General features: G+C 36.0%; 1 protein-coding gene across 2 annotated transcripts in view; it reads right to left on the bottom strand.

Annotated features, from left to right (window-relative positions):
• ATF2 (activating transcription factor 2) overlaps positions 1–19,751 on the bottom strand; it is a 95,152-nt gene that overhangs the window by 51,106 nt on the left and 24,295 nt on the right. For both annotated transcript variants that reach the window (XR_009214183.1, XM_032755323.2), the window contains exons 3-4: positions 12,311–12,385; positions 5,363–5,432 (exon numbers count right to left, since the gene is read on the bottom strand). Coding sequence is in view for 1 of the 2 variants with exons in the window: in XM_032755323.2 (XP_032611214.1) it covers positions 5,363–5,432; positions 12,311–12,342 (102 nt within the window). In the remaining variant the exon portion in view is untranslated. The remainder of the gene's footprint in view (positions 1–5,362; positions 5,433–12,310; positions 12,386–19,751) is intronic.

Raw genomic sequence — 19,751 nt, 5'->3', positions numbered from 1 at the left:
GGGGACTGTTGTGGGGTGGGGGGAGGGGGGAGGGACAGCATTAGGAGATATACCTAATGCTAAATGACGAGTTAATGGGTGCAGCAAAACAACATGGCACATGGATACATACATAACAAACCTGCACATTGTGCACATGTACCCTAAAACCTAAAGTATAATAATAAAAAATAAAAATAAAACTTTAAAAAAAAAAAGAAAAGATTTAATAGCACGAGTCTAGTGTTAAAAACTCTTTGTAATCATTTCTATAGGTCTCTCTCTGAAGTTGTATTATCACCAAAATAGATTTTAAATTGTAAATATCTATTTGAAACCTTAAATTTAACTAAGACCATTGTGTTAAAGCTGCAACTCAAATTCAGAATAACGTCATTGCTTACTGGTGACAAAAAATAAGAAATTTAAAAAGACAGTGTGAAAAGGCAATCTTGTTGAAAAGCAGTCACCATCAAAATGATGCTTCTAAAACCAATTCTTACTAAGTAGTTCCTAGGAAATACTATTTAAATATAAAAACAGACCATACCATTTCTGTTCTCAGCAAGATTTAACAAATGGATGAGTAGCCAGGTTATATTTTGATCAGTAATACTTACAAAGAGATTATTTTAAGTATCTTAGGGTACAAACACAGGTCCCTCTAAAATAATACTCAGGATCAAATGGTTAATGTTTAAAAGAATCACTATCAGTGAGAATTCAATTATGAGTGAGAATAAAAAATTGATTTAGCTTTTAAAAAACAATTTGGCAAAATATATGAAGAAACTTAGAAATGTGTAAACATTTAAATCCAGTTATTCTAGTTCCAAAATGTATTTTAAGAAACTAAGTAGAGACATATACAAAGGGTTATGTAGAAGGATATTCATCACAATGTTGCTTATAATACCAAAATTAAAAGTTTATAATAGTGGAATCAGTAAATTATGGGACATGCTCTAGCAATAGTGACTTAAAGCCATGCTTTCGATTAATACACAAAATGCTGATATGTGTAATGGCATCCAAACACTAACAGAATACAAAACTGTTCAGTATGGTACCAATTTTGTTTTAAAAATAAAACTAAATCCCATCCTCTCCTAGCTATTTAAGGACCCCATTCCTGCAATGGTCCCATTTTCTGCATTGCCAAATATGCTGTGATATTCCCACCTTAAAATGCAAAACAAAAAAGTTCCACCATCTTCAATCCTACATTGAAGCTATACATCTCACTTTCCCTTTAGCTACACCTCCAAGAAAGAACTGTCCTATAATGTCTTCATTTCTGGTTCTTCCCATTCTCTCTTCAACCTACTCCAATTACACTGTTGTTACTGCCCCTTCATTGAAAGCTACTCTTATCATAGTCTCTAAATTCAATAGTAAATACTGAATTATCATCTTATCCTATTTAGGATATGACTATATTGTTTCTCTTACTTCGAAATATTTTTTCTAACTTTCAAGATTCAATTTTCCTCACTGGTTGCTACTTCTTAATCTTCTGTGCTACATTCTCCTCCTCTTTCTGACTTTTAAACACTGGAGGTGCCCTAAAGCTTAGCTCTCACCCTTCCATCTACACTATTGTGATACAGAAGTAAAACTAAGCCAATATGGGAATTATGGATACGACAAAATGTAAGTATTACAAACCTCGACAATGAAAAAACTAAGAGTAATTATCAGACATTAGGGGATGGGGAAGTGGAGGTAGAAAGTTTGAATGTTAACTCCTTTAATAGTAGGAAACCTAAAAAAAAATTCCCTAACTTCTTAATGTTTTTCACATATATAGTTAATGTTAGAGAGGTCTTTTAACAATTCCTTATGATACACATACACAAATTCTAATGTTCAGCAATCAGTTTTTCTTCTAAGTTAATTGTAATGCTTTTATTTAAAATGGCATGTGTATTAGTAAGAAGTCAATCACAAAAACCATTCTAACTATTTTAAGCAGAAGAGAATCAGGAAAGGCCTTTTTTGAGTCTCCAAGAATGATACCTAGAACATGTCAAAACTAGTCTTTGTCCAAAGGCTGGCCCTAGAAACATATTGCATTAGCTGGAATTCAGGGATTACAGAATCAAGTTGTTTGTTCACTCCAAGCCAGCAAAATGGATGATTTGAGTAATACCATCTCTCATTCCATTCAACTCAGTACCAAATCCAAAAAGTAAAGTGGGTCAGGTGCAGTGGCTCATGCCTATAATCTCAGCACATTGGGAGGCCAAGGTGGGCAGATGGCTTGAGCCCAGGAGTTTGAGAACAGCCTGGACAACACTGGGAGATCCTGTATCCAAAAAAAAAAAAAAACCAAGCAAAAAATTAGTCAGGTGTGGTGGTGAGCACCTGTGGTCCCGGCTACTCTGGAGGCTGAGGTGGGAGGATCACCTGAGCCCAGGAGGTTGAGGCTTCAGTGTGTCATGATTATGCTACTGCACTCCAGCCTGGGTGACAGAGTGAGACCCTGTCTCGAGAAAAAAAAAAAAGTTAAAGTAAATCTGATTTACCAGAAAGAGTAAATTTGGTTAGTAAAACCTAAAATCATATGCAGAATTCTAGGTGCAAAGAGAATTGTAGTTTTTAGCTCTCTTAACTTTACAGAAAAATATATGTAGCAAATATATCTCCAAAACATATGTCAAATTAGCCTATTTCTCTCTCTGTGTCCACTGTTAACACCTAATCCAAACCACCATCATCTCTCACCTGGACTGCTGTCAGCCTCTTGTCTCCCTGTGACCACTCAGCAGTGGCTTTTCACTGCTCAGTGAATAAAACCCAAACACTTTATCATAGGATATGTCTTTTTTTCTGTCTCCTCTGACCTCCTCTCTTAACCTTCTCTCTGTTGATCATTATATGCTCCAGCCACAGTAGTTGCGTTTCTGTTCTTAAACACACCATACACATTCCCTCCCTAGAGCTTTTACATTTGCTGCTCCTTTAGTCTAGAAACATACAAGGTTTGCTCCTGCATTTTCTTCGGGTCTTTGTTCAAATGTCACCTTAGCAGAGGCACATTCCCTGGTTAACCTATCTAAAACAGCATTAACCCTGATAACTCCTATGTTTACCTTGCTCTACAACATTAAATATCATGTAAATCAAAATTAAAATGAGATACCACTACACCCTCACCAGAATGACTAAAACTTAAGAGACTAACCCAAACTATCTTGAAAAATGAGGACTAAATTGGAGAATTTACCCTAACTGACTGGAACACTAACTGTAAAGCTAGAGTAATCAAAATGGTGTGGTACTGGCATAAAAGTTGACAGAGTGATGAATGGAACAGAATATAAAGCCCAGAAACAGACCCATACTTACAAAATCATTTGATTTTCATTAAAGGAGCCAAAGCAGTTTAATGAGGAAAGAAAAATCTTTTCAGGAAATTATGCTGGGATATCTAAACCCATATTTTTAAAAAACTTAGCTTCAACTGGCTGGGCGCAGTGGCTCAGGCCTATAATCTGAGCACTTTGGGAGGCCGAGGCAGGTGGATCACCTGAGATCAGGAGTTCAAGACCAGCCTGACCAACATGAAGAAACCCCATCTCTACTAAAAATACAAAATTAGCCAGGTGTGGTGGTGCATGCCTGTAATCCAAGCTAGTTGGGAGGCTAAGGCAGGAGAATCACTCAAACCCGGGAGGCGGAGGTTGTGGTGAGCCGAGATCACGCCATTGCACTCCAGCCTGGGCAACAAGAGTGAAATTCCGCCTCAAAAAAAAAGTTAGCTTCAACCCCTATCTCACACCATACACAAAAATTAATTCAAGATTAAAGAGAAATCTAAATGAAACAGCGAGCTTTTAGAGGAAAACAAACGACAATACCTTCATAACCTAAAGGCAAGCAAAAATTTCTCAGACAAGTCACAGAAAGCAACAACCATAAGAGGAAAAAAATTAATACATTAGGATTCATTAAAATTAGAAACATCTGTTCATCAGAAGATATTATTACGAAAATTAAGATGCAAACCACAGAAAAAGAAGCCTCTGACAAGGACTAGTGTCCAGGATATATAAAGAACTCCTACAACTCAATAATAAAAAGACAACCCAATTTTTTAAAATGAGCAAAAGATTTAAAAAGATACTTCACAAAATGTAAGGGATACAAATGGCCAACAAACACATGAAAAAAGCAGCCTGGCAATTTCCTAAAAAGTCAAACATATATCTATCAGATAATCCCATCATTATACTCCCATGTATTCCTCCAAGAGAAATGAAAGCATGTGTCCATAAAAAGACTTGTACACAAGTATTCACATCAGCTTTATCAATAACTAAAAAATAGAATTAAACCAATATCCATCAGATGAACAGATAAATTGTGAGATAATGAAATATTGTATCTCAATGAAAAGGAATTAACTATTGGTAACATAACATGGAGAAATATTAAATTATGTGGAGTGAAAAAACATACATACTATATGATTCCATTTATACAAAATTCTGGAAAATGCAAACAAATCTACAGTAACAGAAGGCAGACCAGTAATTGATAAAGGTAGGTGGTATAAGAGGAATTATAAATAGGCATGAGGAAACTTTTGGGGTGATTGTATGTTCGCTATCCTGATTGTGCTGATGGTTTTATGAGTATACGTGTGTTAAAACTTATCAAATGGTACATTTTAAGTATATACAGTTTATTGTAGGTCAATCATATTTCAATTTAAAATATCAACTAAAGAAAATAAATGAGAAGGAATAATGCTTACTTACAATTTATGGTCCGTATATTTAAGTACTTTGTAACTTCGCTACACATTACATTTATTCTTTAATTCTTCCTTACTGTCTATAGTTATTTTAAGATAAGTATAATAGGAATAGATTAATAATTTAGTGGGTTGTTAAAAAAACTAAAATATTACTTTCTGAAACTGCTGCCACATGCCCAATATTAAAGATGTTAGGCTTAACAACATTAATACATTAGTGATACTCTAAGAACTAAATATCAGTTAATTTCATAAAAGTTCAGTAAGCAAAATAATTCTCATAATATAGATCTGATTTCTAATTAGGCAGTTAATCAATAATTTTCAACCAATAACGGTCAAATTATACTTTTATATCTTGGACTTTTGTGCAGGATTTCCACCTTTCCATTACAAGATATAATGTTCCCCCCCTCCGTATTAGATTATACTTTCTAAAACTCAGTTGCACTATTGAAGAAAAAGCAGAATTTCTTGCCAAAAGTTTTCTGGGTTTTTTTCATCCTAACTCTAAAATTTTACAGAATACTGTAAGAAAATGCTTTTAGTGATAACATATTATATCATCAATGTTTTAATAAGTGGAAATATACAAAATAATTTAAAGTAATTTATTACCTGGCCACATCCAGGCGCAGTGCATAGAAAGGGTTTGTCATCACTCATATTCCACAGGTCCTTGTATTGCCTATAATCAAACAGAAAACACTTTAGAGTACATATTTTAAAATAAAGAATAATTTAAAATATAAATCTCAAGATTTTTCATTAAGCTTATTAACTTTTCTATTTTAATGCAAAATAAAACACTTTTCTGACATTTTAATTCTTTCTTATTATGAGAGTAGATAAAATACATGTAACATGCAGATTTTGCACTACAGGAAAAAGGTTAGGAACACTGCTCTGTCAGGCAAACTTTTTCCTGCTCAACACTGTAAAAGTAGTACTTATGGTGAAATGAACACATTTCATTTATTCAAGAAAATTAAATGAGCAAATACTATGCAGCCTTCCAAGGATCAGACTGTACTGTTATGAAAATAATGTGGCAAAATTTCTATCTCCAGTCCTAAATTCTAGTGGAATATTTTTATCTATTGGCTAAACATTTCTACCTAAATATGCTACCAAAACATCAACACGTCTAAAAACAAACTCTTAAATCCCTTCTTAAATTTACACCTTTTCCTATATTGGAATCACTATAGAAGACTCAGAGAAATTCAAAAATAAAAGAGAAATGGATCCCAGCCTCAGGGAATCTCTCCTCCTAGTAAAGGAGATAAGGTAGTATTAATATAACAAAATCTGTATCTCTAACTCTGATCTCTTTCTAAATCCTAAATTTCCAACTTTTTGTTAGTGGTATACTGAGGATCATAACTTAATCTTCTGAGTCCAAGTTCAAAAGTCTTGTCAACATTTTATGCTGTTTCCTTGTAATACATCAAAACTTTTGTCAAAGATTTGATATATCTCATTTTTAGGAAACCCATGCTGGTTCACAGTAGTCACTGCTTCATGTTTAAAGCCTGTACGCAATGATCACTGAGAATACAAATGGTTTCCAGGAAGTCACCATTATTAATCTCACACACAAAATTTGTGAAAAGTGTGAACAAAATTTTTATTGCTTTATCCAAAATGTTTATTGCTATAATTGTCAAATAGCCTATGGACAATTTGATATTGCACTGGTAGGTGCAAGGATGACACTTGGGGAAACACTGGTCTAGACTTCTGGTTTCTAGTCCAACACATAAAGAACTTGAAAGTCATCATTCCTATCCTCATAAAGAGAAATAAGTTAAACAAATGGAAAATCATTAACTCTTCTTACATCCATCAGAGAAATGAGGTCAAAGGGCAAACTGCTGTCCTGAAAAGTTGAGACTGAGGCAGACTCTGAGAATCACAGTTTACTAATAGCAAATGCCTGCTGCTGGTGCCAGTACTAGGCAGAGACAAAAAGCAGAGACAAGCCATTTTCTTATACCTTGTACAAATTTTTGACCTACACAATCTGTGAGCATTATAAGGTATTTTATAACTAAATTTGGAACATCTCCTCATGATATGAGATTTATCTAAATAACACATTATCCTTGTAGTGCTTCTTAAATGTTTACAAACTAAGGAATACTGGTATATAAATTTTTAAGTAAGAGCAAAGTATTCCAACAAGATTGGCTATAATTGACCACTAGTACAACTTACTAAATAATGAGTGAGAACAGTATGGCCCCGCAATTCTCAAACAGGATCCTCTACACTCTTAATTTGCTCCCAAAGAACGTTTTTGTTTATGTACTATCAATATTGACCACATCAGAAATTAAAACTGAGAAATTCTAAAAATATTAATTTATGATTTAAAAATAACAATGAACTCATTGCACGTCAACATATTTTTTAAAACAATATATTTTCAAAACAAAAAATTTAGCGAGAAAGGCATTATTTCCCACTTTTTGCAAATCCTTAACGTCTGGCTTAACAGAGTAACACAGCTGAATTCTCATATGTGCTTCTGGTATTCAACCTGTTGTGATATCATCATGTATCCTCTAGAAAGTGGCATCAAATCCTTGTGAGATGAGAATTTTAAAAAGGTAAATATTTTAGTATTATTATAAAAATGTTTTTGACTTCACAGACCACTCTCACATTTAAGAATTCCTGGTACAGGCATACCTCATTTTATTGTGCTTAGCTTTATTGCACCGTGCAGATGCTAGTCTTAAAAATACACTTAAACCTCAGGGAGAAAGCAGATGCTGCAGATTTTTTTCAGATACTCCTTATCAGATTAAGAAATCTTCCTCCAACTTCTAGTTTCCTGCGAGTTTTAATGATGAGTAGACATTGAGCTTTATCAAATGCTTTTTCTGCATCTATTCAGATACTATTTTTTTCTCATTGTTTTAATGTGGTATATCACACTGAATGTTTGACAAACCAACCAGAATTTCTCAAATAAATCCTCCCTTTTGCTCATATTTTAAGATGTTTACATCTATGTCATGAGAAGTAACCTTGCCAGGTATCTAAGTTCAGTGGCTTTATAAGAATTGGGTCATATTAATTCTTTTCTATTCTCTAGAAAAATCTGCATAAGATAGGTACTAATTCTTCCTTAAATGTTGCAAGAATTCACCAGTGAAGCTATCTGAGCCTGGAGCTTTCTCTTCTGGGTGGTTTTAAGTAATGAATTCAGTATCTTTAAATAGATACAAACCAAAATTATTGTATCACTTTTGTTCTTCAGCCAGGTGCGGTGGCTCATGCCTGTAATCCCAGCACTCTGGGAGGCTGAGGCAGGTGGATCACTTAAGGTCAGAAGTTCGAGGCAAGCCTGGCCAACATGATGAAACCCTGTCTCTACTAAAAATTCAAAAATTAGCTGGGCGTGGTGGCACACACCTGTAGTCCCAGCTACTTGGCAGAGGCTGAGGCCTGAGAATCACTTGAACCTGGGAAGGTAGAGGTTGCAGTGAGCTGAGACTGTACCACTGCACTCCAGCCTGGGCAACAGAGTGAGACCCTGTCTCAAAAAAAATAAATAAATAAAAAAAATAAATCCCAGTGCTTTTATGTATGTGTAGAAACTGAAAAATTTATAGCAAAATGCAAAAGACAATGAATAAACAAGGCAGTCATGAAGAATTGTAATTAAGCTAGAGGACTTTTATTATCAGATATCATGACCCATTATAAAATTACAATAATTAAGACACTGTGGTATCAGTCCAATGATAAACATATAAAGAAATGGAAAAGAAAGGAGTACAGAAATGGAACCACACATAGGGCTACCTGATTTGTACAAATGCTCTACTGCAGTTAAGTGGGAAAAGGATGGTCTTTTCAATACTTGGTTCTAGAAATTTTATATAGCAAGAGTACTTGACTCAACTAATAATAATTATGTAATATTCCCTTGACAACAGTAGTTTATCAGTGCTTTAGATCAATGTTTCCCAAAGCATGGTAGCTATCATAGAACAAAGATTTTTAGCCAAATAAATTTGGGAAATGTTGAATGTGTAGGCTTCAATTTACAGGACTTTTCAGCACCTTAATGTTATGTCAATTAAGGATTCATAACTTTAAAAAATGCCCCATGAATTCTATCTCACATTATACTAAAAATTAAGTCACAGCAGACTATAGACCTAAAAGTGAAAGGCAAAGCATAAGTTTCTAGAAGAAAAATATGAAAGAATCTTCATGATTTTGGTGTAGGCAAAGGTTAAACAGGACACAAAAGGTCCATAAAAGAAAAGATTGATAAAACAGATTTTACTCTACATAGTGCATTTCATTCTGTTTAAATTATACCTCAATAAAAAGCAAAAAAAGAAGTGAACAGTTATTTAGCCTAATACTAGGAAAAAGACAAAAATTACAAGGTAACTACATCCAGATACAGTGTGTTTCAGGAAACCTTACAGAAGCTTTGAGAAGGACACATACCATAAAAAATAATTAAAAATGAAAGAATATGTACAGTCAGCCCTCTGTATCTATGAGTTTTGCATCGATGGATTCAATCAATCTTGGATCAAAAATATGTGGGAAAAAACTGCATCTGTACTAAACATGTACAGACTTTTTTTCTTGTCATTATTACCTAAACAATATAGTATAACAACTATTCACATAGCATATGCATTGTAGTAGGGTATTAAAAGTAATCTAGAGATGATTTAAAGTATATGGGAGGATGTGCATAGGTGATACGCAAATACTACACGATTTTATATAAGTAACTGGAGCATCCTCAGATTTTGGTACCTTCAGGAGGTCCTGGATCCAATCACCCACAGATATTGAGGAACAACTGTATATCTAAAAAAACGACTGATTTTCACAGGACTCCAAGTAGAGGTGGAGTAAGAGATTGAAAGAAAAGCCTGGCATACAGCAAACCAGTAAGGGCTTGACAGACAAGTCATGCAACTCAACAACTAAGAAAATGCACTCATCTGAAAACTGGTTAAAAAAAAAAAAAAAAAAAAAAAAGAAAAAAAAAGAAAAAAGATCAGTGTGTTCAATCTGCCTTTTGTGCATAAAATTTTCCAGTAACCAAATATTTCCAGTAACCAAAGAGTTGATGAAGGAAAAGTCTTTTATAGAATTTCAGCAAGTGCAGAATAATAAAATAATTAGAAAATTGCCACTTTAGCTGGGTGCAGTGGCTCATGACTATAATCCCAGCCCTTTGGGAGGCTGAGGTGGGAGGATGGCTTGAGCCCAGGAGTTCAAGACTAGCCTGGGAAAGACGGCGTGACCCCATCTCTACAAATAATTTAAAACAGCCACTCGTGGTAGTGTCGTGGTAGCGTCATGGCGGTGCATGCCTGTAGTCCCAGCTACTCTGGAGGCTGAGGCAGGAGGATCTCTGGAGCCCAAGAGGTCCAGGCTGTAGTAACCTGTGATTGTGCCACTGCAATCCAGCCTGGGTGACAGAACAAGACCCCATCTCTTCAAAAAAAAAAAAAAAAAAAAAGGCATCCTGGCTAACACTTTTGAAACCTCGCCTCTACTAAAAATACAAAAAATTAACCAGGCATGGCACCTGTAGTCCCAGCTACTCGGGAGGCTGAGGCAAAATGGCATGAACCCGGGAGACGGAGCTTGCAGTGAGCCAAGAGCGCGTCACTGCACTCCAGGCTGGGCGGCAGAGCGAGACTCCGTCAAAAAAAAACAAAAACAAAAACAAAAGCACTGCCCACTTGGTCGCAAGGGCAGAGCTGGGAAGTTCTCATAACCAAATCTCAGTCCAAATCCCCGTGACCCCCATCTCAACAAAAAACTTAAAAAAAAAAAAAAAAAAATAGCAGGGCATGGTGGCGCATGCCTGTGGTCTCAGCTACTGAGAAGGCTGAGGCAGGAGGATCTCTTGAACCCAAGAGGTCAAGATTGCAGTAATCGGTGATTGTGCTGTGCCACTGCACTCCAGCCTGGGCAAGAGAGAGATCCTGTCTCCAAAAAAAAAAAAAAAAAAAAAATAAAGAAGAAAAAAGAAAGAAGAAAGAATGAGGAGAGGGAGGAGGAGGAAGAGAAGCAACAGGAAGAGGAGGAGGCTGGGGGGAAGGAAGGAAGAGGGAGGAAGGGAGAGAGAAGAGAGGAAGGAGGAGGGAGAGAGGTAGGGGGAAGAGGGAGGAAAGAAGAAAAAAGGAGGGAGGAAGAAGGGAGGGAGGAGGAGGGAGGAGAGGGAATAAGGAAGGAGGGAGGAGAGGGAATAAGGAAGAAGGGAGGGAGGAGAAGGGGGAGGAGGAGGAAGAAGTGGAAGAGGAAGAACACCACCACTTTAATCCCTAATGAAATAATGGATCTGGGCAACTATCATCAATGTCTGATTTTTAAAACCATTAGGAGAAAAGTTGATAGGAACTTCATAATAGTTGGGCCAGGCTGACAGCATCTGAATTCACAGATGAGTCTTAAATTAACACCAAAGGTTGTTAAGGGTGGGGGCAGGGAATGTCAAAAGTTGAAAGTGAATCTAATCAAGCCTCCCTAGCTCCAACTACAAGGAAATTCAGGAGACAGAAAAAGAAGTTAAACAACACCACCAGGAGGCAATCATCCAAATCCAATACAGATATTTTCAATTTACGATGGGTTTATTGGGACATAACCCCATCATGAATTGAGCAGTACACTGACTGTATTACTTTCCCACCATCGTAAAGTCAAAAAACACTAAAATGAATCACTGTAAGTTAGAACAAATGACCTGGTCTCCTCAACAAGTAAATATCAAGGAGATAAAAAGAAGAGCAAAGGAAGAGGGTTACTGTTTTCCATTAGAAGAAATTTAATAAACATACAACCAAATTAAGGACCTTTTTGGATCCTGATTCGAACAAAACAAATGCAAAAAGACATCTCTGAGTCAGGATTACTTTCCTACTTTCAAATTTCGATTTAAAAGTTCTCAATTAATTATCCCATCCATCAACTTGTTTTCTTTCTAGAAATTATATATAGCAAATATATTTGACTCAACTAATAATTCTGTAACATTGTTTCTTTTTCAAATAGTAGCTTGTTAACCCTTCAACAGCAGTGCTCCCTAAAACATTTCAACGGGGATGTCAGTAGACACTACAGAAAAAAAGGTGTGGCCAAACAAATCTGGGAAATGCTGAAATATACTTTTCTTTCTTTCTTTTTTTTTTGGCAGGACTCTTCACAGTCTTTAATATGCTAATGTAAAATGACTAGGGGAGCACCCAGAGTATGGCATTTTTGCCACAGCTATTTGCTATTTGAACACTTTTTCATAGAACATCCCGTGGGACTGATAGAACTCATTTTAGAGGAAATCAGAACCTTAAAACATGTTTATGTCTGTCATAGCTAAGTGTATTTAGATGCTTTTGATTATTTAAAATCAAAATAGGAGTATCAGCTAAACTACATACTAAATAAGTGACTTGTTTTCTATGGAAAAAAACACCACAAATACTTATCTAATAGAAACAAGCTATAAAGATTTTTACAACCCAAAATGTAAAAAATGGCTAAAAATACCAAATATTGCATACATACCTGGCAGAATTCACATGTAACTTGAATTTCATAAGTTGAATAACTTATCACATTCTTTTTCTCATGGCAAGAATACTGAAAAACAAAGTGGTTTCACACTGTTAAAAATAGTTCTGAAACACTTCTTGAAACACAGTAGAAAATAAAGTGCTCAAATTACTCTCTGTAACACTACTGTCACCCCAAAACTAGTCACTATTAACAATTTTTATAATAGAGTACTGCTCTTGAAATATCAACACACCTACACAAATATCCTAAACATAGGTATTAACATATCCAACTCCACCAAAGGGATTAAAAGTGGAAGAAACATTTAATTCAGCCCTTAGGGCTGTGGTTGAAGGACAGCCATTAAGAGTAAAAAAATCCTTACTTTGAACACTGATGAGGATGATGCAACCTAGTAATTTCATATTTCTCTTCAGAAAGCTTTTAATTTTAAAAAATGTACTTATTGGTATTCAGCTTCTCAGCCTAATTCATCAAAATTTATTTGTCCCACAATGTAGTTGATCTATATAAACAGCTCCCATTTGTATCAGCTTAAGGACAAGTACAGTATACTGAAACTACTCAGGTTAATGACCCATTTTTAAAACTCCACCAATGGCTTCACCTTATAGTCACTGAAACCTCATCCAGTGGTAAATAAGAGTAACTATGTGGTTATCCAAATAAGCTAACGGTGCATAGAGGAAAGTTGCATTTTTCATAATTTTGTTCATAAATGAAGTTTCAAGAATGTCATGCTCAGAAAAATTTGGTAATTCTTGTGGGGAAATGTGTAACTAGCCAAAGTTCAGAGTCCTGGAGTAAAGGTGGATCTGGTATAGGAAATAAGAAGAGAGAAAGTTTCTTCCCTTGTCCCATGCAAAATTTTTATCTGAGAGGGCTCTATTTCTTCATTCACATTCAACTTTACCATGCTGTCTGTGAGGACAGGAAAAAGAACACTAGAAAAATCCAAGGAAATCTATAATAGCCATGCTCCTGTCATTACAAGTAGAATATGAGCTCCATGAGGGCAAGGAACTTATCTTTGGGTTAACACCTACAACAGCGCCTAGCTCAGTTTAATACAAGGAATATTTAAACATCAACTATACACAGACACAAAGATGAAGAAAATTCTCCTTGCATTTGAGAAACTTTCAGTCTAGAAGAAAGAGGAATATGGAAGTACAATTTTCAACTAATTTGGTAGGAATAAGAGTTAAAATATTAGGAGGGTAGAGAGGTAGTGGAGGGATCAATCTGATAGTTCTAGAAAAACTTTCAGAGGGAGTTAGCCCTTGGTACCCTTCTCCTTAATCTTTTCTACTCTCCACTATACTATCCCTCTCCTCTACAAAACAAGTTTCTTACCTACACAGCAGCCTATTTCTTAGCCAACAAATAAAAAACCCATTCCCTTATTACCATTTTCTAATACCTAGCTACGAGAGTTATAAATATTAACAGTTCAAGCACCCTGAGACAGAAACGATAACAATTCTGGGAGGCTTAAATGCTATCTCTTTGTTAATCTAACTGAATCTAAAGCCTATAAATCCAGGCTTATCTCCCTTTTATTGCAGTATTGCAAATATGCTCATAACAGAAGCCTGGAAGGGAGGTTTTGTTGAGCTATAGATTGTTGGAGAAGTCAATGACTGCACACAGACAATTGTTAATATAACACATTACTCTCTGGCAAGTATCTACAATCTATACTGGTAGGAAAATCAACTGTCATGAAAAGCACCCAGGAGAGTTCTAGGTAAAATTTTTTAGAAGTCGGCTTCTTTGATTTCTCTTAACTCTTCTTCTAACATTTTGTTTCCATTTTGTACTTGGCACGAGTACTTCTTGCTAGATGCTGGGGATGTACTGGCAAATCAAGATAGATACCTGCCTTCGTGGAGTTTCCAAGATAGTGATGGGGCTTACATTAACTAATCAAGCATCCAACTCAGAGCTCCTTTTCTTACAACCTCAAATTAAGAATCAAAACTATCACTGAATACCATACATACAAATCTGATTATCCACTTAGTAAATCCTACAGACTCAACCTTTTAGGTATACTTTGAGAGATACAAATTTAGCTATCATTTATATCTAATCTGACCTCCTTCTAAATGCTACTTCCAATACACCATGGCCCATTTAACAGTATCAGACTGCCTGCCATCCTCTGAAAATCACCCTCAGTTTGCATATTATTTTAGCTCTCCCTAAAATATACCCTCCCAAATGAATGTTTGCCTTCTTTGATATTACACTGTCAAGGCCCACTTCAAATAACACTTCCTTTGTGATACCTTCCCCATAATCCAGATTGAAAATTTCTTCCACAAGCTATGTTGTTTATGCTTTGCTTACAGCATCCACATTATGTTCTGTAATGTCATCTATTATATAATCTGTATGCTTCTCCCACCCCTACTGCCTACTACTTCTTGAAGAAACATAGCCAAAGGAATATGAGCTTTTGAGTCAGAATTGGCTCCAAAACCTGGTTTTGTCACTGGTAAGTTATACAATATTGTTCAAGGTTCTAAACAACTTTGCACTTCAGTTTCACCAACTGTAATAAAAGGGTAGTATCACCTACCTCACAGTTGTTGTAAGCATTTTAAAATAGTATATGTAAAGTATATAGCACAATGCTCGGCACATGAGTACTGGATAAAATGGCAGCTGCAGTTCTATTATTTCTACTGTTAATAAAATTATAAGGCTGTCTCTATTCATCGTTGTATCTGCACAGTATCTTACTTGCTAACAGCAGGCACAGAGTGATTGTTAAATTGTTAAAAGAAATTATATCAGTTGGATACACTTTAAAAAATTAAAAAAACTGTAATTTGTAAAATGTGTAAGTCCATATTTACTTCACGCATCTTGGAGAGGCTACCAACCTCTATGCTCCAAGGTTTTAAAGAAATAGACAGCCAGGCACGGTGGCTCACGCCTCTAATGCCAGCACTTTGGGAGGCTGAGGCGGGCGAATCACCTGAGGTCAGGAGTTCAAGACCAGTCTGGCCAACATGGTGAAACCCCATCTCTACTAACAATACAAAAATTAGTCGAGTGTGGTGGTTCATGCCTGTAAATCCCAGCTACTCGGGAGGCTGAGGCAGGAGAATTGCTTAAACCCGGGGAGGTGGAGGTTGCAGTGAGCCAAGATTGCGCCAGTGTGCTGCAGCCTGGGCAACAGAGTGAGACTCCATCTCAAAAAAAAAAAAGAAAGAAAGAAATAGATTACATTAAATACCACCACCCCTTTAATCAGGAAAAGTGTAAACAGATGATTTTTATTAAAGAGACAGACCAGTAAATTTGGGCAACCTAAAGTTCAAATATTATGAAGAATCTAAAACATGACTTTCCCACTTCTCAGCAAATTGTAAATACTTCCATTCCAATTCTTCAATACTGGTGAAGACATCTTAAGTAAATTGCTGAAATATACTTAAGATGAACATATCTTATGTGAACATATGAACATATCTTATATGAACATATCTCATGAAAATATACTCACTCATAAACATAAAGTAAAATGAAAGTTGAAGCAAAATACCCAAAAAGTTAAGCTAAAATTAAAGTGCCATACCAATGTGTGTAAAAAGCAAAATAATATAACTCCCTCTTTGAGAAAAAAATAACAAAATACATCAGGAAATCAGGAATAAATTTAAGTAACAAATAATCTTTAATTTCATAGAGGTAACTATGAAGCAGTCACTGCACAGACACATATGAGAAAAAGTGTCTTCATTCTGGAATGTTTAAAATGCCTTGTGAGTTTAAAAAAAAAAATCAGCTAGGCGAAAATGCCAAAGATTAAAAGTCCCAAATCAGACTGCATCGTGGATTTGCTCTTCTTTTACTAATAACTTGGTTCAAAGTGACAATGGCATTCTTAAGCGAATAAAGAGATTTTCTTGAAAACTATGGATACTACAACAACGGATGAATCTCAAAATAATTATGCCAAGTGAAAGCAGACAAAGAAATCATATTGTATGATTCCATTTATATAAAATTCTAGAAAATGAAAACCACAGCGACAGAAAGCAGATCACTGGTTGCTGAGGGACAGGAGTAGAAGGAGTGGGAGGGAAGGATTACAAAGGGGCATGAGAAAACTTTTAAGGGTGACAAATTTATCATCTTGATCATGGTGATGGTTTTATGGGTGTATACATGTAAGTCAAAACATATCAAGCTGTATACTTTGAATATGTATAATTTATTATAAGTCAATTATACCTCAAAAAGCTGTTTTTAAAAGGATATCTTGAACTGTTTGAAAAATATATAAATCCTGCCCAAGGTGCAATGGCTCACACCTGTAATGATAGCACTTTGGGGTGCCAAGGCAGAAGGATCAGAGGCCAGGAGTTCGAGACCAACCTGGGGAACATAAGGCTCTGTCTCTATACAAAAAAAAAGCAACTTAAAAATTAGCCAGGCATGGTGGTATGTGCCTGTAGTCCTAGCTACTCAGGAGGCTGAGGCAGGAGAATCCCTTGAGCCTAGGATTTTGAGGCTGCATTGAACCATGCTCTTGCCAATACACTCCAGCCTGGGGGATAGAGCAAGACCCTACCCCAGGAAAAAAAAAAAAAATATATATATATATATATACACACACACACACACACACACACACACACACACACACACATATATGTGTATATATGTGTGTGTGTGTATATATGTATATATGTGTGCACATATATACACAAATATTCTTAAAATATGAACTTCAAGGTTTGTGAAATAACCTTCCTGCCATAGCTGTGTGAAGTCAAAGACCAGGGCTAATGACCATTTGACCATTCATAAATGGTATCTGTTAATTACTTAAGTCAGTGAAACTCACTCTAGTTTTTTCCCCTCCTCCTATCCCACCATGGGCTGGATTCTTCATTTCACATTCTATAAAAACTCAGCATAATTTCCAGGTTTGAAATGGCAACTTTCTCTCTGTCTCCTATTGTGCAGGGGCTTAATAAAGTGCCCCCGGCACTTTATCCAAATTAAATACAACATGAAGCTTTATTTTCAACACTTAAAAATTTCACCTAGGTATGTGGTTCTGGTAGAATCAATATAAAACTATAAACATATTTTTCTTTTTTTTTTTTTTTTCTCTTTTTTGAGACGGAGTCTCGCTCTGTCGCCCAGGCTGGAGTGCAGTGGCACAATCTCGGCTCATTATAAGCTCCACCTCCCAGGTTCACGCCATTCTCCTGCCTCAGCCTCCCAAGTAGCTGGGACTACAGGAGCCCGCCACCATGCCTGGCTAATTTGTTTGTATTTTTAGTAGACACAGGGTTTCACCATGTTAGCCAGGAAGGTCTCCATCTGCTGACCTTGTGATCCGCCCACCTTGGCCTCCCAAAGTACTGGGATTACAGATGTGAGCCACCGTGCCTGATCCCTGTAAATATATTTTTCATATGTGAATCTACAAAAATCTTAACATGTATGCTATCTACATGTGTTACTTCAGAAAAAAATAAATATTCCTCCACACAAACTGTTGTCTCAAACTTCAAATGAGAAATATGACCAAAAACAGCTCTGGGGTAAAGAGCACTAACAATTGCTCCCAAGATTAGAGAAAGAGATAGAACAGAAAAATAGGGAAGAGCAAATCCCTGAAAATTCTAAAAAAGAAAAGAAAAAAACCTATAAAATATATTGAGGTAACAGGCAGTTATTTTAATATAGGCATAAGAGGATCCTATGAACTGAGAACACTTGCTTGATGTTCTGCTGCAGAACTTAGATCAGTACAAAAGTGAAGGCTTCCTCTTTCCAGTTTTCTTTTTTTTTTTGAGACAGACTCTCGCTCTTGTTGCCCAGGATGGAGTGCAATGTTGCGCCTCAGCTCATTGCAACCTCCGCCTGCCAGGTTCAAGCCTCCAGAGTAGCTGGGATTACAGGCACGCACCACCACGCCTGGCTAATTTTTGTATTTTTAGTAGAGATGGGGTTTCACCATGTTGGCCAGGTTGGTCTTGAACTCCTGAACTCAGGTGATCCACGCCTTGGCCTCCCAAAGTGCTGGGATTACAGGCCTGAGCCATTGTGCCTGGCCCTCTTTCCAGTTTTCTAAGATAGTTCCACATACAAACATGTATATGTTCCTCATATTTTCTCTATTTTATTGCTATAAAGCATGTTATTTTAGAACTCCACACTTGTTTAAGTTCTACTTTCAATTTTGTTTGTGACAACATATAGCAATTTCTGCTATTAGGTATCCTGTATAAATGATCAATCTTACATAATTCTAAAAAACCCTAAAGCTGCAGAAAGAGAGAGAGAGTATGTGTGTGTGTGTTTGTGTGTGAGATCTTACATAATTCTAAAAAACCCTAAAACTGCAGAGAGAGAAACAGAGAGCGAGAGCAAGAGAGAGAGAGAAAGAGAGAGAGAGAGAGAGTGTGCGTGTATGTGTGTGTGTGTTTTAAGAGACAGAGTTTTGCTCTGTCACACAGGCTGGAGTGCAGTGGCATGATCATAGCTCACTGCAGCCTTGAAATCCTGGGCTCAAGTGATCTTCCTGCCTCAGCTTCCTAAGTAGCTGGGATTACAGGCAATGCTACCACGCCTGGCGTTCAGAAGGAGATCACTTATTATATCCTGATAATGTAAACTAAACTACACCTAATGAACTAAGGCATTATAAGGAACTGTAAATCTGCTCCAGGAATAATACAGAAAAGCAAAAAGAAAAGAAAAGTTACCTTGAATACTACTGTTCAGAGGTAACTACTGTTAACATTCCAGAGTACATAGTCTAGTCTTGTCAATGTATGGTGATACATAACTTTATAAATTATAAAAACATGACTCTATGACAATGAAAAAAAGAAGAAAAAATATATAAATAGTATTATAACTTTCTCTAAAATGCAATTATCTAAATTCTGCCATATAATTAAATAGTAATGTCATTAAATAGATGTCATCTTTAATGGCTATATAGTACTCCATCATATAATTGTCAATGGGCTTTTACCATCAATGAATATCTTTGGGACAAATCTTTGTGCAATATCTGTAATAATTTCCACAGGATGAACTTCTAGAAGTGAAACTGCTATATCAAAGTAAAGGCATATTTTAAGGCTTTCGATTTATATTGCTAAACTGCTCTCCAAATATACAGTATTGATTTCTACTTTACCAGCAGAGAAAGACCTCGTTTCTCAACACCAACACCAACAGTGGATATCATTTTTTAACATTTTTGTCATATTAGTAAAAAAACTAATTTTTAAGTTGCATATCTTGACACACTAATGAAGTTGAACTTTTTCATATATATAATGGTCATCTGTAGTTCTATGTAAAATGCCTCCTCTGCCCAGCCCCCGCCTTTTTTTCAAGATGAGGTCTTGCTCTGTCACCCAGGCTGGAGTGCAGTGGC

Source organism: Hylobates moloch, unplaced genomic scaffold, assembly GCF_009828535.3.
Source record: "Hylobates moloch isolate HMO894 unplaced genomic scaffold, HMol_V3 SCAFFOLD_1, whole genome shotgun sequence".
NCBI classification, from domain to species: Eukaryota; Metazoa; Chordata; class Mammalia; order Primates; family Hylobatidae; genus Hylobates; species Hylobates moloch.
The sequence above is the reverse complement of the archived record's forward strand: the minus strand, read 5'-3'. Positions and strand labels throughout refer to the sequence as shown.